At 51.5% G+C, this 27610-nt stretch overlaps 1 protein-coding gene across 1 annotated transcript in view; it reads right to left on the bottom strand.

Moving 5' to 3' along the window:
- Positions 1-4417: 4417 nt before the first annotated feature.
- LMF1 (lipase maturation factor 1) overlaps positions 4418-27610 on the bottom strand; it is a 133017-nt gene continuing 109824 nt past the window's right edge. Inside the window, exons 5-9 of the mRNA XM_088064362.1 lie at positions 24644-24812; positions 22330-22483; positions 20312-20495; positions 12426-12538; positions 4418-5063 (exon numbers count right to left, since the gene is read on the bottom strand). Of these exons, the coding sequence (XP_087920488.1) occupies positions 4889-5063; positions 12426-12538; positions 20312-20495; positions 22330-22483; positions 24644-24812 (795 nt within the window). The 3' untranslated portion in view covers positions 4418-4888. The remainder of the gene's footprint in view (positions 5064-12425; positions 12539-20311; positions 20496-22329; positions 22484-24643; positions 24813-27610) is intronic.

Here is a 27610-nt window from a genome sequence, read left to right as displayed (position 1 = left end):
TCCCCTCCCTGCCATCATCAGCTGTGAAAATCAGCTTTCCCAGGAGTTTTCCAGCTAAACCCAGCCTTTTATTCCTTGTTCTGTTTTCCTGTGCTTGTGGCAGAGCTGTGGCACATCCCTGCCCATCCTGCTGCATCCCAGTCACGGAATATCCCAGAATCCCAGAATGGTTTGGGTTGGGAAGGACCTTAAAACCCATCCCCTTCCACTCCCTGCCACAGGGACACCTCCCACCATCCCAGGCTGCTCCAAGCCCCATCCAACCCGGCCTTGAAAAGCCTTCCAAGACCATTTTTCCCAGCAGAGAATGATGCTTCTCAAATTCAGGACCCCAAGCTTCCCCCTCAGCCCTAAACCCTGGCGTGTCCCCACATTTGTCAGCAAACACCAGAATTTCCTCTTCCATAAAGTCGGAAAAACACCCAAATCCGGCTTGTTCCGTGCTCTGTAACGAGCAATTATTCCTTCCCAAAGCCCAATGAAATCAAACCCGTTCCTATAATCACCTACTGGATTTTATCAGCGTGTTTGGGTTACGCTTTGCCCCTTTGGCTAATTCCTAATTGATTCTTTAATCCTGACAAGTTTTTTATTGCCTGATACAAGAGGGATTTAGCCCAGGAGCGGCAGGAAAGCCGCTCCCGAACCCTGGGAGACGCGGGACACGGGGCAGCCATGACCTCATGCGAAGCCAAGGCTTTATTTGATAATCTATCACTTATTTATTATTCTAAGTAACCACTTGCAGGTGCTGTGATTTCAGTGGAATTGTCCCAGCACCCGGCACACGCTGGGAAAAGCTCAGCCCTGTGCGATCCTGCCCGGAGCTGCTGCTGCGGAGGGAGCGGGATCCAGCAACGGGAAACAGGGGCACCGTGGGGATGGGCACGGCAAAATCCATGGGAAAACGGGGCAGAATCAGTGGGAAAATGGGGCAGAATCCATGGAAAAACGGGGCAAAATCAGTGGGGAAATGGGGCAGAATCAGTGGAAAAACGGGGCAGAATCAGTAGGAAAATGGGGAAAAATCTGTGGGAAAATGGGGAAAAATCCGTGGAAAAATGGGGCAGAATCAGTGGGGAAATGGGGAAAAATCTGTGGGAAAATGGGGAAAAATCCGTGGAAAAATGGGGCAGAATCAGTGGGGAAATGGGGAAAAATCCGTGGAAAAATGGGGCAGAATCCATGGGAAAATGGGGCAGGAGTTTGTCCTGAGCACCAGCTCACTGGAATGGTTTGGGTGGGAAGGGCACTTAAAGCTCATCCAGCTCCAATCCCAACACTCTCCACTATCCCAGGCTGATCCAACCTGGCCTGGGACACTTCCAGGGATCCAGGGACAGCCCCAGCTTCTCTGGGAATCTGTGCCAGGTCCTGCCCACCCTTCCAGGGAAGGATTTTTTCCCCAAATCCCACGTAACCCCGATAAAGAGGCAGAGCAGGGTGGACACCCTGATGGCACCGGCAGGGCCGCGCACGGTGTCCGGCTGGGACAGAGCTCACACAGGGACAATTCCAGAGCTCAGCTTCTTCCTCCTCACCTGGAAAATGTGAACAAATTGAGGATTTGGGGCTGTGGTGAGGAACCAGGACGTGGATGTTCCCATGGGCATTCCCAGTGTCCCACCACTGGGATCACGGTGGCAGCTGGAAGGCTCCGGCAGGCACATCCCTGGAATATCCTGTGCCAAGAGGAGGTGATGGAAAGGAGCCTCTGAAGTGACAGAGCAGGAAGGGGCTTTTAACATCCATGAATCCTGCTTTGGGCTCAGACTCTGGAGCTGGAAATCCCCCTGGGATTGGAGGCACTGAAATGTTTTCCCAGTGAGGAAGGGGCTGGCGATGAGGAGATGGGCCCCAGGCAGAGCAGAGAAGGTGCCTTCCCAAATTATCCGCCCCTCGTTGTCTGCCCAAGCTCCTTCAACCAAGCAACACCCTGAGGAAAGCTGGAAAATGGGATTTTGAGTGGCAAGACCCCGTTGTGGCTTCACTTTTAACCCAAACTGGGGGAGGGGGGGACCCAGGGAGTTGGGAGAATCATTTTTTCATTAAAATCAAAATCGATCCATAATGAAAATAGACTTGGAATGGGAAAAGCCGAGTGCAAATGGAAGCTTTTAAAGATTCTTTTGACTGACAATAACCTGAAGACCCTCCAGGAACTCCAGCCTGGAATAATCAGATTAAATGGAAACTAATATACGATCCTGGAATTCATCCCATGCTGCTCTAAACTTGGAGCAGCTGGATAATTTCGCCTACAGGTTTGTGCCTCCTGCCCAGCAGTTCACACGGAATTGTTTGGCCAAACTTAATCTACCAGGAAGGGGGGAAAAAAAAAGAAGTTTTTCCCTTTCATATGTGTTAAAGCAAAGCCAGCTTTTCCAAGCAGCTGGGAGCAGGGAATGGATATGGCTGCAGGTATTTCCTATGGGAATTCCCAGCCTGGAGTTTGGCTGCTTTAAAATCAATGATTCTGATTTATAAAAGATCCAGGAATGAGGAATTCTCTGTGTTGGTGGGGATAATTCCTGTGGACTCCTGCATGGACACAAACTCATCTCCAGCAGCTCCTCAGCACCGAAACCTCCACAGGGACCACATTCCCAAATGTGCCAAATCCATGTTTTTAGAGGAATGTTTGAAGATGGGACCTGGGTGGATCCAGGGAGGTCTTGGCACAGATTCCCAGAGAAGCTGTGGCTGCCCCTGGATCCCTGGAAGTGTCCAAGGCCAGGATGGAGCTCCTGGGATAGTGGGAGGTGTCCCTGCACATGGCAGGGGTGGGATGGGATGAGATTTCAGGTCCTTTCCAGCCCCTCTGGGAATGTCTGGAAGGCCCAATCCAGCCTCCCACAGCCCCATCCCCTTGCCATGGGATTGTCCCTTCCCAAATTACACAAGCAGGGATCATTTCCTCATTGCCTACGTCCAAGGGATGAGCTAAAACCCCTCTCTCTGTTCACATTCCCTTTCTGCTCCCCTCAGGAACAGACTTAGATGTGGGATCAAAATAAAAAAGGGAGAATTCCATTTTTTTGGTGGGGGGAAAAGCAGCTGGGATGAGCTGGATCCGACCTCGCCACAGCCGGCAGAAATGCAAACCCAGCTGGGCTTGTGAGGGGACCTCATGATTCCAAAAGGCTGGAATCTTGGGAAAAAAGGGGAAAAAGTCACTTCTATCTCGTTTATACCAAGTGTGAATACCTGGGGTACCTCGAGGGTCAATAACTTCCATGTAGGAAAAGCAAATCAAAAAATAAAAATGGATTAATTTTGATTAATTTTGATCCAGGAATGCCCCTGAGATGTCTCCAGCCATGGTGGAGCCGGAGCTGCTCAGGATGGACATGGAGTGACCACCTGGCCACGTCCTGCCTGGCTCAGCTCTGGAATTTCCTTGGAGCTGACAGAGAAACAGGAGGAGGGAGTGGGATGAGATCAGGCTCTGGATTGGGATGAGCTGGGAAAACCCAGCCTGGAGAGGGGCGATATCCCGGGGGCTCAGCCCACTGAGGGACCCACACCCTGCGCTCCACAACTTCTGCAGGAGGTGGTGGGACCTCAGAGACACCAGAACTGGCAGGAGCAGCCCCCAGATGGAGTTTTCCTCCCCACGGATTCCCGGTGCTGACTCAGGAACGCCGCAGCGTTTTCCTTCCAGTGCTGAACTCGGGATAAAAACTCTCCACAAACCCTTCCCAGTGAACAGATAACACAACGTGGTTCTGATTTCCTCCCACCTTGGGATAATTGCTCCTTTTCTTTTATAAATTCTTGTCCCAGGGAAATGTTCCCAATGGAATCTGCTCCTGCCCCTTTGGATGGGTTTTATCTTCCGGGCACTGCTCCGGAGCAGAGCGGGGAGCTTGGATTGAAAAGGAAAAAAAAGGGGAAAAAAAAGACTTAACAAGCAGCAAACAGGAATGGGAATGCTGGTCTGGGATCCATTATCCCTGACCCAGAGGTTGGAAAGCAAAAGAAATTAATTAAATTGGGGTGGGGGGAGGCCATGGGGCGTCCGTGGGGGTGCCTGGGGGTGTCACCTGTCACCCATCACCCGTCACCTGTCACCCAGCCAGGGCTGGAGCCACTGGAGAAGGAGCAGCTTGGAAGGAAAATCCACTGAGACCATGCAAAGGCACCCTGGAACCCACGGGAGGGAGGAGGGGAGGGAGGATTCTCCTCTCACAGCCCTGGATCCCCGGGATGGGGATCAGGCATTTGGACACGACACCAGATTCTCCCCAAAACACAAATAAATGCCAGGACTCACCTCATTCCTCACCTGCCACCCCATTCCCACGGGAGCTGCCTCGTCCCTGGTGAGCCACACCAGGAGCTCCTTTTTCCCCCGTTTTTAGCGCTTCCAGGGAAAATCAAAACCCGGTGAAACTCCTGCTGGTTGTTCAAGAATTGTTTCCTTTAATCCCTTTCCAGGAACACCAGCTCCCAGTGCTGCCCATTTGGTACATGTGGTCAAAAAGGTGGGAAAAAGCATGGAAAAGAGCATTCCTGTGCCTGCACCCACAGCCCACACAACCCCGGAGATCCCTCCTGGTTTGTTTTCCCTGTTTTTCTTTCAAACCCACATTCAGCCGCTTTTGGTAATGCCAACACCTCTCCCCAAACCAATCATGGTTATTTGCTTGCGTTTTTCCCAGATCCAGAGGAATTCCCCAATGGAGCAGCCTGGAAAAAGAAGTCAGTCACTGAGGTGAGAAAAAGCAGCTCACAAAGCAAGTGGGAAAATTGGCTGGGAATCTTTTGGAAAATAGGTGTGAACAAGGATAGGTGTAAAAAATAGAGAGGTGGGAGATGTTGGGAAGGGAGCTGCCCATCCTCCCTCTTCCCAGCTGGTCCCTCTTGTCCTGGCCATCCTCTTCCCTCAGTCCTGCACGGGATAAGGCCAATTCCTGTCCTCAAAGAACTTCCTCAGGCCCTGCAGGTTGACAGGAGGGAAATAGGGGCCGATCCTTTTCCGGATCCACCACTTCCCGTCGCTGGCGTGCTTTCCCCCGGGCTGGCTGAACTTGTACTTGAAGTGTTCCCCCCGGATCCACCTGTGGGAGACAGAACAGGAGCTCAGGGCTTGGCCAGACTTCTGGGAAGAGGCTTGGGCCATGTTTTTATTCCCTTGGGATTGGTGTTTTGGAGCTGTTCTGGATGGAGAAATCAGCTTGAGGCTCTACATCCCAATACTAACTCCATCCATCCATCCATGGATTCCATCCATCCATCCATCCATCCATCCATCCATCATCCATCATCCATCCATCCATCCATCCATCCATCCATGGATTCCATCCATCCATCCATCCATCCATCCATCCATCCATCCATCATCCATCCATCCATCCATCCATCCATCCATCATCCATCCATCCATCCATCCATCCATCATCCATCCATCATCCATCCATCATCCATCATCCATCCATCCATCCATCCATCATCCATCCATCATCCATCCATCCATCATCCATCCATCATCCATCCATCCATCCATCCATCCATCATCCATCATCCATCCATCATCCATCCATCCATCCATCATCCATCCATCCATCCATCATCCATCCATCCATCCATCCATCCATCCATCCATCCATCCACCCATCATCCATCATCCATCATCCATCCATCCATCCATCCATCCATCATCCATCCATCATCCATCCATCATCCATCCATCATCCATCCATCCATCCATCCATCCATCCATCCATCATCCATCCATCATCCATCATCCATCCATCCATCCATCCATCATCCATCCATCCATCCATCCATCCATCCATCCATCCATGGATTCCATCCATCCATCCATCCATCCATCCATCCATCATCCATCCATCATCCATCCATCCATCCATCCATCCATGGATTCCATCCATCCATCCATCCATCCATCCATCCATCCATCCATCCATCCATCCATCATCCATCCACTCACCCATCCATCCATCCATCCATCCATGGATTCCATCCATCCATCCATCCATCCATCCATCCATCCATCATCCATCGTCCATCCATCCATCCATCCATCCATCATCCATCCATCCATCATCCATCATCCATCCATCATCCATCCATCATCCATCCATCCATCCATCCATCCATCCATCCATCCATCCATGGATTCCATCCATCCATCATCCATCCATCATCCATCGTCCATCCATCCATCCATCCATCCATCATCCATCCATCCATCATCCATCATCCATCCACCCATCATCCATCCATCATCCATCATCCATCCATCCATCCATCATCCATCATCCATCCATCCATCATCCATCATCCATCCATCCATCCATGGATTCCATCCATCCATCCATCCATCCATCCATCATCCATCGTCCATCCATCCATCCATCCATCCATCCATCCATCATCCATCCATCCATCATCCATCATCCATCCACCCATCATCCATCCATCATCCATCCATCCATCCATCATCCATCATCCATCCATCCATCATCCATCATCCATCCATCCATCCATCCATCATCCACCCATCATCCATCATCCATCATCCATCCATCATCCATCCATCCATCCATCCATCCTTGGGAAGCTCCCACAGCAGCAGCCACACTGGGAAGGCTTTGGGAAGCTCCCAGGCTCCTCCTGATGCCATTTAGGAATGCTGGCATCCAGCTGTGCCTCGGGAATGACGCATGAGCAGAGCAGCTTTCCCACCCCCTGCCCTGAGCACTCCACACACCTTTCCACAGCCAAGCATGAAAGAATAGTAATAATAATAATAATAACAACAACAACAACAACAACAACAACAATAACAATAACAGTAATGCAGGAATAATAAGGTTTTTTCCTTGCTCAGAGCCATCCTGGAGCATTTCTGCCTGGGATATTCTGGAGCAGGGAGCCTGACTCCCGCAGCACCCCCTGCCCCAGCCCCGTTAGCGCGGCTCTGAGCGCATCTGTTTTCCGGCTGCTCCGGGAGCTGACGGCAAAGGAGGTTTGAAAGCAGTGCAGAAAGAACCATTCATCAGTGTCAGGAAACACTCTGGGAGCTGCCCATGCCGCTGGATCCGGGGGTTTGTCCCCCTTGATGTAGGACATGCTGACAAGGGCCGGAGCGGCGCCCGCGCCGCCCGCGCCGCCTTCACCGGGAGCATCGCCGGCGTCGCCGGGCGAGTCCATAAAATACCCACAAAATAAAACTGTCAAAGTCATGTCAGTGCTCATTTAAACCTGCTCTGCTCCACTAGGAAAATACAGACCCTGCTACTGAGCAGGGCACCGCAGCTGGGGGATCCCTGGAGCGGCCGGGAAGGTCCTTCCTGCTGCTAAAATAATCAGGGATGGCTCCCACGGATTTGCCATCAGCGCTCGGCTTCGGGGAGCGGGGCAGAGTGAAGGGCTTGGAGAAAGCTGCACCCAGTCCCAGGAGAGCACAAGGCTTCTTCTACAAAACCATGGGAATACGGGATGCCTGCGGAGGTTTGGAGTCTCCATCCCTGGAGGTGTCCAAGGAAGGACTGGATGTGGCACTCAGGGCTCTGGGATGGGGATTTGGCACAGGTGGGACTTGCTGGAATTAAAGGCCTTTTCCAGCCTCAGTGATCCTGGGATTCTGTGTTCATCACACCCATCACGTTTTCCAGGGGAGCTGTGGCTGCCCCTGGATCCCTGGAATTGTCCCAGGCTGGGTTGGACTGGCCTTGGAGGTCCCTTCCATCCCAAACCGTTCCATGATTCCACAATTCAATGACCTCCACTCTTCCCCCTCCTCTGAGGATGAAGGAAGATAAATGGGAAAAGGGGCCCTGAGTGGAATTTGGGGAGCACAAACCTGCACCTCACCCCCTGCAGCTGCTGCCTTCACTCCAGGCCATTCCTGCATTCCCTCTTTTCCCTGCTTTCTGAGGCTGGGAAAAGCCGAACAGGGGCTGAAGTGTTGTTCCCACAGGGTTTCCTTTGCAGGAGCACAAAATTCCTGTCCATAACTGGAGTGTTACTGAACAATCCCTGAGGGTCCAGGTAGCCACTCCAGGATGACTGGAGATTTCCAAGCCGTGCTGCCTGACTGCTCTCTGGAATTCCCAAAACAGATCCACCTCCAATCCCAGATCCACCTCACAGAAAAGCTTCAGAGGCTGATTTTATGGCAGTGTCCTGCTCTAAGCATCCCTCCACCTGCCACTCGGATTATCTGGGGTTTTTCCTTCACTAAGTGGCTGCAGAGCACCTCCCAAGCTGGACCCATCTCCATCTATTCCCAAAATAAATGGGAGAAAGGTGGAAAACCTGGAACCCAGGAGGGAATATTTCCTTGCCAGGCTCAGGGTGTAAAAGCTGCAGCGTTTAATACCCACTGGAGCCCTTCATTTCAGGGCTCACAGAGTTTACAAGCTCTGCCGGTGTTTATAACCTGCCTGGGTGCCTCAAACCTGGAATTACGGGGTTTTCCAGCTCCTCCAGTGCTGGTCCTGCTCCCTCTTCCTGGGATTCAGGGAGGGAAGGAGCTACAAACTGATGCCCCCAAGTCCATCCTTGCAGGGCTCACAGAGTTTGTGCAGTTTTGGGGATCCACAAAGATCTCCTGGCAGCTGGAAGGGATCCACAGATCTTGGAGCCTCCCTGATGCAGGAGATTCCCTGATCCCTGCTCTGGAGGAACAGCAACAGCTTCAGGAAGGTTGGGAAGGAGCTGCCTGACCCCACTGGGATGTCCCAGGTACTCACAGAAGGATGAGAAAGGCTTGTGGGGCAGAGGAGTTGTGGAAAGGTTGGGAAGGGTGATCCCAGTCTCCAGCAGCTTCCCGGGATTTCCTGAGCAAACACAAGCTGGCAGCTCCTCCTGGCTCCCTGGGAAGGAACTGGCACCAGCTCCCATTAAAAACTGGGTGTAAACCGAAGGATTTCGATGGGATATTGGGAAGGAATTCCTGGCTGGGAGGGTGGGCAGGGCCTGGCACAGATTCCCAGGGAAGCTGTGGCTGCTCCATCCTGAAGTGTCCAAGGCCAGCTTGGATGGGGTCTAGTGGAGGATGTCCCTGGCCATGGCAAGGGTGGGACTGGATGGCATTCCAGGACAATTCCAGGAGATGGCAAACCCTCTCTGCTGTGAGGAAAAGGGGACAAAATCATCCTTTGGGCAACTTCTGATCCGACAGCGGTGCCAGGAGAGCGACGGCACCAAGGAGGGAGGACTGAGCCACCCCAAGGACCCTTCTGGCCATCCCCACCGGACTGGGCGAGGCCCTGGCCTCGGGGGGAGGCCCAAAAGGCTAAAAATAGCCAGCATGATTTTTTAAATCAATATTTTGCCCTCAGCAGATGCCCGGCAGCAGCTGCCCCGCCGCGCTTTCGGGAGCCGCTCGTATATCAGCCCCTCCTGACATCTCCCAACTGGACGTGTTAAAAATTAGCAGCGATATTGGAGTTGTTGGGACGGAGACCTAAATCTCCTAGACAGCTGTAATTAGTTCCAGAGGGTGCAGCTGTCTCCCTGCAACAGCTGAGGGGTTCCAGGGGGGAAAAAAAAAACCCAGGGGTGGTTTCTGTAAGAATTAATGGCCTGACAAGGCAAGGAGGGGTGGGAGAGGGACGGCAGAAAGCAAGCAAGCGAGCAAAACACGCTTTGCAATGTTTTGTTTTGGGTTGTTGGGGATTTTTTGGGGGGTGTTTTACCTCCAGGTTCCCTGCTCTGTTGTAAATCAGGTGGTGGGAAGTGCAAATTCATCGGGGTGACATTGCTCCAGCACCCTGCTGGTGGAAGGGAGCATGAATTAATTCATCTTGTCCTAAATTTAGGGAATGGGGGAAGTTTTGGGGTTGTTTTTTAGTGCTGCTGATTCTGAGGCTCCTGCAAGGTCTGGTCCCACAGAGCTGCAGCATCCCAGGGGCAGCTGATCCTCGAAATCCCCTTGGGAAGTGCCACAGTGGGATTTTCCTCTCTGGTTTTTCCTCTCTGGATGGGTTGGAAAGGGTGGGATAACACCAAGGGCAAAGCAAACTGGGGGGAGAAAAAAAACCTGGATCCAGATGGATTCAAGACTGGAATTTACCCTGCCAAGGAAGAGAGATCCCAGCCTGGGGGAAATCCTGCCAGCTTGGGATGAGCTTCCCTGAAATACTGAGGCTGATTTTCCCCAAAGAAAACCCCTGAAACTTCCCTTCAGGACTGTGGAATTTAATTCTGGGAATATCTGAGAGGTTAATTTCCACCTCATCCCAGTGATGCCTGGATTTTTCAGGAATTCCCACCCCCTGCCTGCTCTCAGCACTGCTCCAGAGTCACCTGGATCCCTCTGGGGAGGGGCCAAGCCCAAATTTGGCTTCTACAAAGTGCAAACATGACCGAGCTCTTCCCATGGCTTGGGATCCACAGATCCCAGGCATCAAATCCAGTCCCTTTTAAATGGGAAATCAAATCAAATCCAGTCAGAGAGAATCCCAAATGCCACATTCCCCCATTTTCCAAAGCACCAGCTCCCTCACAACCAGCACCACTACAAATCCAGCTCTTCACACCCATGGTGGGGCTTTCCCAACAAAGTGCTACTGTAATTGGAATAAAAATCCTCAAGTGACTGTGATTTAATATCAGAGACACCAAACAGACCCAAAAACTTGGTTTTTTTTTTTTTTTCTCCCCCTCCTGCAGGCTAAATGTGATTTTTGTTTCCTTTGATTGTTGCAGCCTTTTCCATGGTGTGTTCAACACTTCTTAATGTTTCAGCCTGAGCCCTCCTGTTCAGATTTATGAGGGCTGGGCTTTTAAGAACTGTCCACTGCCCCAGAATATTTGGGAAATCCACATTCCCCAAACATCACCGGCCTCGAGGTCTGAGCTTCGCACTCAGCCAGGCTGGGCCCTCAACAATGCCCTCATTTTTAATCAGTCACCTGTTTCTCATTTGAAGTTTATCACACTTGAAAAAATACTATAATTTCTTGAGTTGTAAAGGACCCTCCAAACTTTGGTCTCTGAAATTTCATTTCGAAGGCATTAACTCATTCTGAAAGTCCCTTGGCTATTTAAGGTGTAGAGTTTCCATTAACAGAACAAACTCCGTGGAGGATGGAGCGCAAGGTTCTTATGGAAAACAGCCCCTTCCCCTAATTATTTAGTCTAGCAGGGAATGAAAATAATTAAGTCTCAAAATTCCCTTTAGAGTGGAGGGAAGGGGAGAATAATGGTAGGAAAATTAGGAGTTTTTTTCCACCCAGCTACTGTGGTGGGAATGAAGGGATCCCTGAGGTTGGCAGCAAACTTTCACCTCAACCTGGATGGAAGTCCAGGATCATGGAATTACAGGATCAGGGATGGTTTGGGATGGAGGGGAGGTTAAAAATCATCCAGTTCCACCCCCTGCCAAGGGCATCGGGCCACAGAGAGCAGGGTTATGGGATATTGGGAAGGAATTCCTGGCTGGGAGGGTGGGCAGGCCCTGGCACAGATTCCCAGGGAAGCTGTAGCTGCCCCTGGATCCCTGGAAGTGTCCAAGGCCAGGTTGGATGGGGTTTGGAGCAGCCTGGGACAGTGGGAGGTGTTGGGGTTGGAACTGGATGGGCTTTAAGGTCCCTCCCAACCCAAACCATTCCAGGATTTGGGTATTTTTACCATCTTGGGCTTTACAAAGCACCTCAGAGGAAACATTTTGGTAAAAGTGGGAAGTTTTCTGTGCCTCAGCTGGAGAAGGAGTCTCTCCTCAGAAGGTTTGGGGGATGCAGTGCCCTAAAGCTGGAAAACATCAGCAGGATGTGAGGGGAATTTCATTCCACGCAGAGCTCTGGACCTGCATCCCTGTTTGCAGTGCATCCTCAGAGCCCCAAATGGAAAACATTAGCAGGAGCATAACATGACTTGAGTTGATCCAAAATGCCCCAAAAAATATGTTTTCTCAGCTAAAAATAACTCCATCAACAAAACAGGCGCTTTTGGGACAAAATTCCTTTTGTATAAAACCTCGGAGTTTTCCTCTGTGCCTTTCCCTGGCTGATGTTGGCTTTGTCTCTTCCTTGAAAACACAAACAAGTCCAAGACGAGTGTCCACAAACTCAATCATTCCTGCAGGGCTGTTTTGTCTTTGAAACACCTCAGGAGGTCCATGGAAGTGGTGGGGTTTGACCTGAGCTCACAAAGAGAAAAAACCCCAAAGCTGAGGGGCAGGAAAGCACAGCAGGAGGGACCATCCCTGGCCAGGAGCAGCAACAGCGAGCCCTTCATGGATCTGCTGGGAATGGGCTCATCCCAAGGCTCCCTGTGGCCCCTCCAGGGGGGAATCAAGGTGCTGGCAGCACTTTGGTGTCCATCAAAGCCACCCTAAATCCCACCTGTGTCCCACCAAACACAAAGCCCAGCAGGAACCTCCTGTGCACGGCCAGGGTGGGAACGAGGTGGAGCTTCCAGCTCCCTCAGGAGAACTCCAGGCTTACCTTGGAGGGTCTCTGCCTGCGAAGGGGTTGGTGGCCAGCAGGGACAAAGTCTCCTTTTCCTGGGCCAGCAGCTTCCCAGCCAGGTGGATGATCCATTCGTTCTGCTCATAGGTCTTGGGGAAAGGAAGAGGGAATGGAAATGTTAGGAACTGCTGGGCTTTTGCTGGAGTGTTACTGGGATTGAAGATTTCTGTCCTTGGGGAGAGATTTCAGTGGATTTGGGTGGAAAATGGTGAATTTCCCAGTGTTTCAGCACATGTCCCATGGGATCCTTGAGGTCCAGACAGAGAGTGGCGGCCTCAGGGAGCAGGGAGAGCTTCCCTGGGTTTGCCTCATCTGCCAATTCTGCCCCCAGATATTTGATTTAAATCATTTATTTAGCAAACCCCACAGGGGAACCATAACAGCACATTTTTTATGGATAACCCATCCATCCTTTTAATCCAGACTGCTTCCCCCTGGGAAAAGGGTTTGGGTTGGTTCCCTTGTGTTATCCAAAGGAAAACAGAAGAAAGTGGCTTCTCTATTCCCAGTTCCTGTCTCCATTTTCTGCCGTGTGATCCATCCTCCCTAAATTCCTTCCTCATGGACCCACTGCTGGAGCAGCACAGCGGCAGAGGCTGAATTTCAGTAATCCTGAGGCGGCAGGGATTTGGACTGGACGATCCTTGTGGATCCCTTCCAGTTTGAGATACTCCCTGATTCTGTGATTTCCCTCCCCGCAGGAATCCTGCTCTTTGCTCTTGCTCAGGCTCTCTCCGAGCATTTCCCCCATTTCTGTGCCTTGGGCTCGGCCGGGATTTCTCCTTCTCCTGCTTTTCCCAGCAGCGGATTTTTGAGTGCAAGCAGTAGGGGACACTGTGGGAAAGGGAAACCCGGGAGCTGTACCTGCAGGGCTCTCAGCAGAACACAGCCCCGAGGCAAAGCTGCTCCGCAGAGCTCCCCTCATGGCCCGCTTTGTTATTCCCGTCACCAAGGGAAACGGGAGCGAAACCATGGAAAACACCACGGCCCATCCAGGGCAGCTCTGCCTCGCAGGGTTTCTGACCCCAGCTCATCGCCATTTAGAGGAAAACCACAATTATTTCAGCCAAGAAAGCTTTTCAGAGTGATGCTTCTCCCCCTCCCGCTTCCTCCCTGCTCCTTCCATCTGCTCTCATCCGTCGGGGATGGATGATGGAGGCAGGGATGCTCCAGCAGCCCCTTCCCGGTGCCACCTGCTGGCACCGAGGCCACCGGGACACGGCGAGCCCTGGGAGCCTGGCACCGCGTGGGATGTGCCACACAAACCTCACCCAGCTCCCAGGACGAGCTGGCACTGTCCCCATGGCTCACTCACTCCGAGTCTCCGTGTCCCCCAACAGCCTGGGGGTGCTGGAGGTGCTCAGGCTGGGATTTGGGAAGGTGGGTGCCAAGGTGGAACCCCTGGCTGGGAGAGAGGATCTCCCAAAAGGTGCCACAGCAGCTCAGGGATCAAACATCACAAGCAGCACCTTCAGCATCCTGCCTGGACATCCCAGTGCCCTGGATGATGTCCAACATCATTTCCAGGAGAGCCTGGGAGATTTGGGAGCTCCTGTGTGAAAGCTGGGAAGCACCAGGAGAATGGGAACAGGAATCCCTGAGCTCCATGGAGGCCCCCAAACCTTCCAAGCCTCACTGAGAAGCGGGAGGCTCCAGGAAGGTGGGATCGGCTCCCCAGCTCCCGTGGTCTCCAAATTGTTAATTAGCAGCTCCGTGCACACCAGAGTTGGACTTCTGGTCTGTAAAGTGTTTTTCTTGTAAAATTTACAACATGTCTGGCCCCAGTGAAGTCTGCGGTGAGAAATTTCCAGGCGGTGCAGCCCCCGCCCCCCTCCCCGCACCGAGGGCTGTGCTAACGACCCTGCTTAACTCATTACTCTGGAAAGTGATACCGTGGAAAAGGGGGGAAAAAAGAGTCCAGGAGATCTGGGCTGCACCCAGGGAAGCATCACTCCAAGGGGTTCCTCTGTCCGTGGATCCAGCGGGATCCAGCTCCGGGCACGGTTGGGATGGAGGGATCTGAGTGTGCAGCACAGGGCCTGAACCATCCAGGGGATTAATTAGAGGAGAAAAAAGAATCCAGGAAGGATGCTGACATTGCTGGGAGGTGGGCAGTTCTGGGGTCAGTTTTAGGGTTTGGATCTTCAGTGAGCACCAGAAGCAGCCGGGACTGATCCTGCAGAGCGATGGATCCCTGGGCTGCTCCAGCTCCATCCAGCCATGGACCACAAGTCCCACAGCTGCTCCTGCCCTCCCCTGGGGCCAGAGCTCTCCCCAGGCCACCCAGAGCCGGGGCCGCATCCATCCTGGGATTTTCCATCCTGGGATTTCTGGGGAACCTGCGGCTGCGCAGGCACTGCAGGGAGCACCGTCACTGTCCAGCCCTGCCTGAGGAGCTGCACCCCTCCCCTGGGGAGGAATACACTTCCCTTGGCCATCTTTTGGGAGTTTTCCTTCTGTTTTAGCAAAGAAAGCAGCTCAGGGAGCTAAACACACAAAAACCCCGCTGCCAGCCCAAAGGCAGCAGAGCTGAGCGCTCCCACAGCACCACAGCCCTGAAGCCTTTCTGTGTTCACGGACACTCCGTGCAGATCCACGGGAATGCCAGGGGCAGCAATCCAGCCAGATCATCCTCAGCAGCCCCTGCAGCTGGGACCAGCACCCAGAACCTCCAAAAATCCTACTCCAGGTACAACAGAGGGGACCAACAAAGAACTTCGGGCGCTTTCTTTGCTAAGACCCCTCCAAGCTTTGAATTCCTGATGGGTTTCAGCATCATGCAGAGCTCAGGCAGACACTTCCCCCCATCTTCCCATGCCACTCTCACCCCAAATTCCACTTTGGGAAGGGGATTTGCTCCTTCTCCCAGCCACACGTGAGGAGCTGAGCATCACCTCCCCAGCAGTGCTGCCCCACCACCTCCCTGCAGCTGTTGGCACTCCCTGACCTCCCCACTCCAACACTTTTCCAGGGAATAAACACAGTGTTCTCACCTTGAACACATTCACTCGTGTCCAGGAGAATTTAATTACTGCACAGAACTGAAACCCAAAGCTCTGCTAAGTCAGGCACCAGCGAGGAGTGCAAAGCAGCCACAGTAGCAACAAAACTCTGCCGATAACAAAGTCAAGGGAACGTTATCATCCCAAAAAAAAACCCCCAGAAACCCCCTGGTGCTACGGGGAACACGCTCCCAACTGAAATAATAATAATAAGGAGGTTTTTCCTTGAGCTTTAATTGGTCATTTAATGAAAAAGGACTGGGGATTAGTGTGGTGTTTTATGGAATCTCAGGGCTGGCACGGGCGCAGGAGGAGGTCAGGACGAGATGCACATGTGGGAACAGCTGGAAACTTGGCACGGGAGCCCGGGGTTATTATTTCACGTGGTTGGGAGCCCTGAGCGGTTTCAGGTCACAGTCAGTGGCTGCCAGAGGGGCAGGGCAGGTTCCATTTCCCCTATTCTGGTGTGAGGGGCTGGTTTTGTGTCCATGGGGGATGTAACATGGGAATTCCATGGTGGAATTCCACCATCCCGGGCATTCTCAGCCCATATCCACAGTTCAGCACCTTCAGCGTTGCTGTTTGGGGAGCTGGAGCTATCAGGAGCAATAATCCCTGTCCCACAGAAAGAAGGCCACAGTTAATGCCACCCCTGGTTGTTTGATGTAATTCCAGCTCACCATCTCGTTACCATCCTGCTGCCCAAGGAAGGTCCCTTCTGTTATCTCCAATAACCACATGGAATCATGGAATGCTCTGGATTCCAAGGGACCCTAAAACCCATCCAGTGCCAAGGGCAGGGACACCTCCCACTATCCCAGGGTGCTCCAAGCCCATCCAACCAGGCCTTAGACACTTCCAGGGAGCGAGGGGCAGCCACAGCCCCTCCTGGGAATTCTATTCCAGCCCCTCCCCACCCTCACAGGGAAGAATTTTTTCCTAATTTCATCCCATTTTTTTTCTATGAGTTTCCCCAAAAGCCATGCATCCAGCCCAATGTGCAGTTTACTCACTAAAAGCCATCCCTCAATCCATCCCACTAGAAAATCCTTGGGAAAGCAGCTGCTCCCTGAAGGAGGCAGGAATAAAAGGCTGCATGAGACAGCAGAGCAAGACTTTGGGAATCAGCTCCTCCATCCCACCTATCCAGGGAAAAGCCACACCTGGCACAGCTCCCGTATCACCTCTGGCTCGGGGAAGAAAAGTCCCTTTGTTGCAGAGTGGGCTCTGGAACACACGGTGGCCACGGGACAGGAATCATTCCCTGCACCGACAAGGTCTCCCTGTGTGTTTATCCAGCCCAGGGCACGATAGGATATCGGGCTGCTCTGGCATTCCGGGCACTTCCCTGGCCCTGTTCCTGCAGGAGGTGAGGCTGCCTGTGAGCCAGCTTGGAATTCTGCATGGCTGCAGGGAGACAAGAATCCCAGGGAAAAGGAGGAAACAAACCCTTCCCTCTGCACATGGACCAGAACACAGCAATGGAAAATGGGAGTGAGCTGAGGGGGAAGGAAGGAAATGGAAAAGGCTGAGCTGGGGACAGGGAGCACAAGGCTGAGGGTTGATTACGACACTCACACCTCCTCCTCCTCCGGGCAGATTTTCCCTCCGAGCACCTTCTGGCTGCAAGGCTGAGATAACAGCAGGCTCGAATCAAATATTTGACAAAAATATGAACCTGCCTTCTCTATAAATGGGGTTACTTCTCCTCAGCTCATGCAGAACCTGAATTTTCCATCCCACCCAGGGCAGACCCTCAGAGCACCAACCCTGCTGCTGGAGGCTCTCTCTGCTCTTTGGAAAACAGCTGAAGGTTTTTCATCAGTAACCTCATCTCTGGAAAACACACACTGCATCCCAGAGCATCCCAAACTCTGCTCCACGGCCAGTTTTACATCCAGAGACTTTTGGAGCAGCTTCAAGGAATGATCCAACAAACACTGGGCTTTAAATACAATCTGAGGACAGCAATATTTTGATATTTTGGAGCAGTTATTATTCGATAATAAGAGGGTGCCTTTGTGTTGGCCATGCAGTCCCCAAACAGAATAAACACTCTTCAGGCCACAATAAGGAAGGGAAAGGCCTTTCCCTTTGATTTTTCCTTTTCCAACAAACCTTTGGGGCAATAAACATCCAACTTTTGTAGAATCCAAGACATCCCAGCACCAGCAGAACTGACCAACTCAAAGCCCCAAAAGTATGAGTAGCATTTTGTTTTCTGCTCGTTATTGATCAGCGATGCTGAATCCATCATGGGATGATTTTTGTGCCAGCCAGGCTCAGTGTTGGGCTATTCCTGAAATTCCACCATAAACCAGAAGTCAAATCATTACAGGAGGGTTGGCAGCAGTAGCTGGAGCACAAATAAGCCTTTAACAATTTGTCACCTGCTCCTGTAAAACCAGGATGTTTCTGCACTAACACACGCAAGTGTCAAGGGGGGGAAAAAAGTTATTCCTAATGCTTAACCTCAATTTTGTGGGATTAAATCACATTCTGCCATTTCAGCCGTTCTTTCCTCCCTTCTCTGCGGGTGGGGAGGGGCTGGAAGAGAATTCCCAGCGAAGCTGTGGCTGTCCCTGGATCCCTGTCCAAGGCCAGTTTGGAGGCAGCTTCCCAGCGAATCCTGCAGCCAGTCCAGGGGGGAAAGTTCCTCGGGAATGCCGGGGTCGTTTGTCAAGTGCTGATGAGGTGCAAAGAGGAGCCTGTCAGGAGCGGCACGAAGGGATGGGAAATATCCTTCCCCCAGGTCCGGGGCTTTTCCACAGCCTGTCAGAGCTGGGAATGTCAGCTCCGTACCTGGCCACCGCCAGGGAAACGCAGACTCAGCCCTGGAGCGCCAGAGAAACATCCCAGAACTTCTGGAAACAAATGAAATCTAATCCGGAGGCTGGACTCGCCCGGGTTTATGGAGGCTGTAAACTCCCACACGGCTTTTGCACAACTCCTCTGCCTTCGGGAGCTCCTCCTGGGCTTCCAGCTCCTGCTTCTCGTCCTTTCTGCTGCCCTGGGGGACTCAACACCAGCCCGGGATTTCTCCGGCAGTGCAGGACAGGCAGCCCAGGGAGGCGGCTGGCAGCAGATCTGGAGCTCTCCGTGCTCCAGCGGAGCGGGGGCCATTCCAAACGGGATTTATTTCCGTGCTTAAGCAGGTATTTACATGCCTGAGCATCCCACGATCACCGCCGTGCCCGGGCAACTCGCTTCCCACTGTTTTCCACAAGAGTTATCCTCATTCCCACAAGAGTTACCCCATTCCCACGTTTTTCTACACGAGTTATCCCCATTCCCACAAGAGTTACCCCATTCCCACTTTTTTCCACAAGTTACCCCATTCCCACTGTTTCCAACACAAGTTATCCCCATTCCTACAAGAGTTATCCCCATTCCTACAAAAGTTATCCTCGTTCCCACAAGAATTACTCCATTCCCACTGTTTTCCACAAGAGTTACCCCATTCTCACAAGAGTTACCCCATTCCCACTTCTTTTCACACAAGTTACCCCCATTCCCACACGAGTTACCCCATTCCCACTTTCCAGAGGGTCTTTTTTTTCCCCCTTTTGTTAACAGATGATCTCAGCAGGATGTGGAATTGCCCCGTGGGGATTTCTGTGGGTGCTGGGGGGCCATGGAAAGCCCTCGGGGCAGGGGGGATGTGGGAATGCTGAGGTGGGATGGCTGGGAAGGAGCACCAGAACTTGGGAGAAGCTTTTAGAGAACTAAACACTAAAAATAATGGATCAAACACTAAAAATAATAAAATAAACACTAATAATAATGAATTAAACACTAAAAATAATGGATTAAACACTACAAATAATGAATTAAACACTACTGAGATTGAATTTAACAACAGGGATGCAAAGAGGCTGAGTTATTTCCTCTTCCTCCTCCCAGCTACACCAGCACCTGGCTCCAGCATCCCTCGGCACAGCCCACACTCTGCCCTGCCCAGCAGCACCAGTGTCCCATCCTTTAAACCTCAGATCCCTTTTGTTTTAAACCTTCAGGACATTTCTGCCCTGGGCAGAGCCTTTTCCACACCTCAGACACAAACCTTTGCCTGGGGGAGCTGATTTTCCCCCACCCAAAACTTCACCCCCGGCTCCATCCACCCCCTGCACCTTCCCCTAATTCCAGGCACTGCTCCTGGCTGGAGTTCAGCCCTTGGCTGTGGTTTTCCTGAGGGATAAGCAGCCCTAATGCAGATTAAATGAAATTCCAGCACACACAAACCAGCGGGGTAAATATCAAACCTGATGTCACGGCCCAGGAATCCCAAAGGCACCGAAATGAAAATACCACGGGGAAAGCAAACCCAGGAGTTTGGGGCAGAGGGAAGGAAGATATTCCAGGAGAGGATGCAGGGACAAAGGGAAAAGCCTGGGATACTCTGAGATGGGTTTGCTGCCAGTCAGTTTTGGAAAACCCAGCCCATGTCATGTGGGTAAGATTTGCAAAATGAGCTAAACAAGAATTAACGTTCAAGTTCCTCCCCCCTTATTTAATTTCTGGCTGTCACTTGTTTGCTGATATCACGTGGGGAAAATATTTGAAGGGACCAATGTCCACGTGTGGGAATGGGAGCTGCTGTCCCCAGGAGTGTCCCCAACAGGGATTCTTGATATTGCTAAGAAACCCTAAAAAAAAACCCCACATAAAATTGCCAAGAGTTTCATTACAGTAGCACAGTCCTTTAGGAACACAACCTTTGTTCTTGCTTTTTTTTTTTTTAATAAATGTAATTAACTCAGCCACAGCTTCCAACACTCCCCCGTGCTCCCAACACGCAGTAAATCCATGTAATTGGTTTTTTCCTGGTCGAGGAAGGCCCAAGCTTCCAGAGGCACCTACCTGGAAGGCAGCAAACCACATGAGCCAGTCGAGGCGATAATGGTAGGGGGAGATGAGGCACGGCCTCCTCCTCAAGTCCCCGGGCTTGCACTTGAACTCAAACTCCTCCCAGACTGCTGTGGGATCATTGGGATCCAGGCTGGATGTCCCCTGAAGGATGACTTCTGTCCTCTCCCTGGTGATGCTGTGGGGTACAACAGGATGTTGTTATCTGGCTCAAATCGTGGGAAATCATCGAGTCACAGGTTTGGGTGGGAAAAGCCAATCCTGCTCCAACCCCAACACCTTCTGCTATCCCAGGCTGCTCCAAGCCTTGTCCAGCCTGGCCTTGGGCACTTCCAGGGATCCAGGGGCAGCCACAGCTTCCCTGGGAATTCGTGTCAGGGCCTCCCCACTATCACAAGGAAGGATGTCCATGGAGAACACGAGTCACTGGCCTGGAGGGACAGTTGGATCCTGGGACTTTCTCCAGCAGCAAAATCCAATTCCATGCCCTTCCTTCCACCACCTGCAGCTGCTCCAGCCCAAGGGAGAGTTGTGATCCATCAAAATGATTCCTATGGGACAGGTGGGTCTGTGGTTCTGGATCAGAGCAGCTCATGAGAATTCCCATCTGGCTCAGCTGCAATCCCAGCATGGAGCAGTGGGAATGGACAACTCCAGGCCATGGAAACACCACCCTGGAGTCCTGGGTGAGCTCCCAGAGACACCCACCTGCTCCGAGGAGCTGCTTTCCATACGTAACACGGAGTTATGGAAGCCTGCCTGGCAAAGCTCTCCAGCTACAACACCCTTTGGAATTTTTTCCATTTGGATTTTGCCTCCTCCAGCCCAAGAAACCGAAAATTCGGGAACACACGACCTCCACCTTCCATTCTGATGGCTCCCAGGGAGAGATGCTCCCAACCTAAGGAATGCTGAACATCTCCTTTGAGGACATCTGTGGATTCTCCAGAGTCCAGACCTTTAGCAGCCAAACTGCTTCACCTTCTGCAAAATATATTTATATTTATATTTATATTTATATTTATATTTATATTTATATTTATATTTATATTTATATTTATATTTATATTTATATTTATATTTATATTTATATTTATATTTATATTTATATTTATATTTATATTTATTTCCTGCTGGCTTCTCCTCTGGGGCCTTGGCCAGAGCCCATCCCAGAGCTCTGAAGAATATCCATGGTCACCATGGATGGTGCAAATTTGCATTTTCTCTGCAAAGGCTGCAGAGAAGCCCAGCCCTGCTGTTGTCCCTGGAACATCCTGATGCTGCAGCCCTGCTTTTCATCATTTTCCCATTTGGAAGAGCCTGGGAGGGACAGCACATGAGAGGGGTTATGCTGAGCCCAGCCATGGTTCACCTAAGCTTTAGTCCCCAAAAACCCCAGATTTGGATCATTAAAACCCAGTCCAAACCAGCCTGGTTCCAAACACAGCTGGAGATGCTTCCCTTGTCCACTCCCACCTGAGGGATTTCCTGAGCTGCTGCTGGCCCTGTCCTCTCAAATCTTCTTTTTTGAGGCCATTTATACCTTGGTCTCCACAGTTTCCTGGAGCAGTGAATTTCCCAAACCACTCATTGCAAAAATCTGCTACCAAGAGCTGCTGTGGATGTTTCCAGGGGGGAGAGCAAAGGAGCGCAGGGGAAGAGAAGCTCACCAGAAATACAGAGGGCTGGGGATGGTGAAGATATCCTGGGTGAACTCTCCTAGGGATATTTTCATCCTGCTCTTACATTTGCTGTGTCGATGGAATGAGCTGACTCATAAACAGCTCAGAGAAAAAAAATTCAGTGGGAAAGAAACCTGCTCCTTTTCTCCTTATTTCTCATAAACAGATAATCCATAAATTGTGATTTAGTGGGAAAGGAACCTGCTCCTTTTCTCCAACTCTTTCATACTCCAGGTCTACTGGGAGGATTTCTCTTGAGGTTTAAGGCACACAGGCTCTGGAACAGGCTGGGGAGAGCTCTGGGATGTGCCAGGAAAGGCCCAAAGGTACCTGCCGAAGGCTCCGTAGGTGTTGACGATCCTCAGGGGGTTGAAGGAGGTGTTCATGACCTGTCTGGAGCTGAGCAGGTTCAGGACCACCGGGACGCTGAGGTAGGCGATGAGGAGGCCCAAGGAGATGTTCAGCACTCTGCGGACACAGGAGCCTGTGGGGGACACAAAACCAGGCCAGAGGGAGGTGATTTCACCGCTCTGCTCCCATTCCAATCCCCATTCCAATCCCCATTCCCATTCCCATCCCCAGGCCCCCCGTGCCGGCCCCGCCGCTGACAAGGCCCCGCCGTAACCACCCCGACCTTGCCACAGGCCTCTATCGCTGCTGGGATCTGCCTTTCTCTAAATAGTCTGAGCAAGGGCTAAAAGGAAAAATGTCTAAAATGTGACATCAATCATGGCTTTAATACAGGGGAAAAACCACAGCTGGCACTTGCACCTTGCTCGGGATCAGCCTCCGGCTTTGGGAGCCGGCCGTGGAGTCCTGGGGCCGCTCCTGCCTCCTGCTGCTGCCCTCAGCTCTCCCCATCCTGAGGGCTTTTCCTTCTGCAAAATCCCAATTCCCCAGCACTCCTGGAGGAGATGTGTGTTGCTCTGCCAGCGCTCTGGGATGGGGTTTGCAGGAGCAGCACGGGGCTGGGCTGGATCCCAGGCCGGGCAGACACCGCCAGGATCAGACAAATAAGCAGAGGTGACCCCCGAGGGGCTCCTTCCCTCATGGCCCTTTTCAATTTATTTAACATTAACAGCCAAAGGATCAGATTCAAAGCAATTGCGTGGAGCTTTCCCCCTTATCTCTGCAGGAGAGGGATGTTTATTTGAACCTCTCTCAGAAGCTATTAATAATTGTTTAGTCTGAGAACATTTCTGGAGAATTGTTTGAATCGGGCCTTCCCTCACCCCCTGTGCTGCTGCCTACGAGGCTTTGGGGCGTTTTTGGGGTTTTTTAAGATGGACTGAACTTCTCCCCCTGTAATTCAAGAGCAGGTGGAGGCACACAGAGCCTCACTTGGCTCCTCAGCAGTCCATGGCCATGCTCATCCTTCAGCAGGAGGGATTCTCCTGCTGTCCCCAAGCCCTTGGTGGTCACTCAATCAGAGAAAAAGGAGTTAATTCAGGAAAAAAAAAAAATAATCTAGATGGCAAAGACGGAGCAAAATGTGGGGACAGGAGCCAGTGGGATCTGAATGGGAAGTGGAGGCCTCAGTGGGAATCAAACACTTCAAGGACTGGCCTCAGAAAATCAGGACATGGGTGAGGGCCCTCCTGTCTTCTGCTCTGGTGGCCCAGGCCTGAGGGCTCCTCTGAGCCTCTTGGCACCCATCAGCACCAGCTGAATAGCCCCTGCTTCCTCAGCAGGGAAAATGCACAGGAATTCAGATTCCCAGGATATTACAGACACCCCACCCCTTCTGAGGGTGGGACACAGCTACACCCGGAGTGGGATGTACATTCTCCTTGCCTGGACACCCTGGCTCAGTCAGACTTTCTGGAGAACATCACAGAAAAGGTGCAAGTTCCTCAAAACAGGATCTGCCTCCCCCTCACAGAGACTCCCTTTGGCTTCTCCTCCCAAAAAGAAGCTGCAGCCTCAGCCCTGTTTGGGATTGGAGGCATAAATGGAGGAGGAAAGTTTGAGACTTTCACAGCCTCCAAAGCAAAGCTCCAGGAGGGAAAAAGCCAATAAAGATTTATATGATAAAGATTTATATTAATATGTGAAATAAAAAGACACAAAATGTAACGAAGCTGCATAGCTGGAACTCCCATTTTTGGTTAATAAGCTGCTTCTTGGTAGAAAAGTCTGGAGACAGATGCTGCCTCTTGTTGACATTTTTCCTTCCTCTGACAGATGTTTGGGATATTTAACCCCAGCAGCTGTGATTGTTGTTGATATTACAGGCAATTTGTTGCTTATATGCGGTTTATAAAAATGCTGCAAACACCACTCTCCATCTGTTCCGCAGCCTCATGAGAAACATCCCAGTGCTGCTTCTTCCCCATCAGGGCAGCTTGGAAAGCGCCTCTGGAAGGGGAAATCAGCCACCTCAAGCCCTTTTTTCCAGCTACAACCCCCCTTGGATTTGCTTTTTCACACTCATGGGATGAACAGGAATTCTCCTCCTCCCCGGTTTGGGGAATTCTCTCCCCACCACAGTGGTGGCCACGCTACCAGTGGCCACCAGCATCTGCTCCTTCCAATGTCCCAGGCACCTTCTGCCCACAGAGGAGCAGAGCTTGGCTTCAAAGACGAGAGCTTTGGAGCCAAGCACACCAAAATCCCAACTTTTCCCTCCCTGGGAATAACTCACCCAGGGAAAGCCTGTCTCCCTCCGCCCCCGGGAGCTGCATCCGCGCCGCCCGTTCCCGCAGCCGCGAGCCGAAGAGGAGCCGCAGGCTGGCGTCGTCAAAGCAGGCGATGCTGGGCACCATGGTCAGCCAGTTCAGGAAACTCAGGTTCCCACTTATGATCAGGAGCACCTGGACGGGAAACAAGGAAGCAGAGAGCGTTGGAGCTCCGAAATGCCACCGAAAACACGCGGTGATGGATTTTAGCATCCCAATGCGGACCTCGCTGATCTCCCGGGGTGGCAAAGCCTTCCTGGAGCCCAGGCTGCAGCCCAAACGTGTCCCATGGTTCAACAGCTCTGCCTGTGCTTTCAGCAGGAGCATCAGCCAGGGGACAGAGTGGCTTGATTTCTAGTGACTTGATTTCTAAAGTGACTCGATTTGTAAAGTGACTTGGTTTCTAAAGTGACTAGATTTCCAAAGCGGCCAGATTTTCACAGTGACTCAATTTCTAAAGTGACTTGATTTCCAGTGACTTGATTTCCACAGTGACTTGATTTCCACAGTGACTCAATTTCCAAAGTGACTTATTTTCATAGTGAATAGATTTCCAAAGTGACTCGATTTCCACAGTGCCTTGATTTCCCTGGTGCTCCCACGGGAATCACCCGCTTCCCGCTCATTCCGAGGGATCTGTGACAGCAATGCTCCTGAAACTCTTCAGGAGGAAATCTTGGAACTTCTAATTAAAGAGCAGCATTAAATATAGAAGTGTGCATTTTAAGAGGTGTTATTTTGTTTTAATTTTAGCTTTTATTGGCTGTTTAGGAGAGTATCTTGCATGTGGTGTCCCAAAATACCACTCCACAGTACAAACATCAAGAACACAGGGACAGTTTCAGCCTGAGTTCTGTTAAAAAAATCCAAGTTTCCTCATTTAAAATGACAACAAATACATGCTGAGAACGTGTGATTTCATATTTTATGTGATTGGCACCGTGGTTTCTGACATGGTGATTTGCAAGTTACAAGTTTTAAAACCCCAGCAGGACTCTTCAGAAAGTCACAGATTGTTAAAAAAAGGAGAGCTCTGACCAATCACATCAAGGAACAAATATCCTAACTATTATTTAGTTAAAAAAATAATATTTTATGCTGAGTTGGATAATTAGGAGGGGGAAAAAAAAAAGCGATTTCTATCTGAATTCCAGACACATGTTGGGTCCTGGAAGGGAACATGTTACAGTCGAGGTTTGGGTCTCACCCTGTGACCTGAATGTGATTTAGCTCGATGCATATTAATCAGCCTGGCTTCATTATCACACCTCTCACTCGGGGAACTCTGCTCCTGTTCTGAGGTGATTTTGCCTCGTGCAGTTGCAGTTGTGTTATGAAAATCCTTCTGCGCTTTGCCACTTCTGGTTCTCAGCTCTGCAGGAGCCCCTGGGTGGTCCATGGGAGGGTTTTTTCAGCAGTGATTCACCTCTCTTTATTGCTTGGAAGTCAGGAGCGGGAGCTCTTATTTCCAGCAGCCCTGAGAAATCAGGGGATTCAAAAATAACACGAGTTTGGCGTTTTTCTGGGCTGGGGTGGAATTGCGGAGCCGACACATTTTTAATTTCAGTGCTTCTGGCAGAGGCTCGGAGCTCGCGCCAGCTCCTGCTCACCCGGGGGGTTGATGAAATCACGGACCCCTTGGATCTGCAAGGACAAACCTCAAAGGAACTCCTGCTTCAAAGCCAAAAAATGGGATTTGTCAGATATCCTGAAGGGTGGTGTCCCAGCAAGCGGCTTTGTGGCCATGGGAGTGAGTTTTGTTATTTGATCGTCACCATCGTGGAATGGTTTGGGTGGGAAGGGACCTTAAAGCTCATCCTGTTCCACCCCCAGCACCTTCCACTCTCCCAGGCTGCTCCAAACCCTGTCCAGCCTGGCCTTGGACACTTCCAGGGATCCAGGGGCAGCCACAGCTTCTCTGGGAATCTGTGCCACCCTCCCAGGGAAGAAATCCTTCCCAATATCCCACTAGCCCTGATCTCTGTTAATGTGAAGCCATTCCCTGTGTCCTGTCCCTGCATTCCTTGTCCCCAGTCCCTCTCCAGCTCTCCTGGAGCCCCTTCAGGCCCTGGAAGGGGCTCTGAGCTCTCTCTGGAGCCTTCTCTTCTCCAGGTGAACATTCCCAGCTCTCCAGCCTGGCTCCAGAGGGGCTCCAGCCCTTGGAGCATCCCTGTGGCCTCCTCTGGATTTGTTCCAGCAGCTCCACGTCCTCACGCTGGTGGCAGAGCTCCAGGTGAGAGTCCCCAGAGCAGAGCAGAGCAGAGGGACGGACGTGTCCGTGGCACCAAGGCTGAACCCCAGTGCCTCCCACAGCGCTGATCCCTCAGGAGCAGCATCTCCCAGGATTTAGGGACCCACTGCCATCCAAACCTTGGCAGGCAGGAGCCCAAATCCTGCCTTTCCTGCGTGAAACCTCTGGAGCTTCCAGGTGCTGCTCCCTCAGAGCAGAACAGTGCTGGCTCCAGTTGGGACGTTCAGTTTGGGATGGATTTCCCAGGGCAGATCCCTGCTGGAAGAGCACGGGGAGCTTCCCTGATCCTTCATCAGCTGCATGAGGAGGGAGAATCCATCCACACTTCCCCCAGCAATTCCAGCCTTTGGCTCAGGTCACCTGGATTTTTCCATGCTCCAACCAGCACCAAAACCCAGCTGGATCTCCAGCCCTCCATCCTCATCCATCCTCAGCCATGATTTGTGTTCCCAGAGCGTCTTTCCCTTGCTGGACAATATTGAAATCCCAATTACACCAACCAGATGGGATCAACCCCTGTGGTGATTGGGAGAAATTTTTTATTAAAGCCCAGTATTAATCATGGTAATTGGGGAGGAACTTTGAGGTTATAAAACTACAGCATGTCTAATGAGCGAGCTCCTTCTAGGAGGAACTGAGGGTTTTAATCTAATAATGTCACTTTTATGGATTATGACTGGAG

Source organism: Pseudopodoces humilis, chromosome 18 (genome assembly GCF_049639895.1).
Source record: "Pseudopodoces humilis isolate 2021_Gansu_Grassland_sample_001 chromosome 18, ASM4963989v1, whole genome shotgun sequence".
In the NCBI taxonomy this organism is placed as follows: domain Eukaryota; kingdom Metazoa; phylum Chordata; class Aves; order Passeriformes; family Paridae; genus Pseudopodoces; species Pseudopodoces humilis.
The sequence above is the reverse complement of the archived record's forward strand: the minus strand, read 5'-3'. Positions and strand labels throughout refer to the sequence as shown.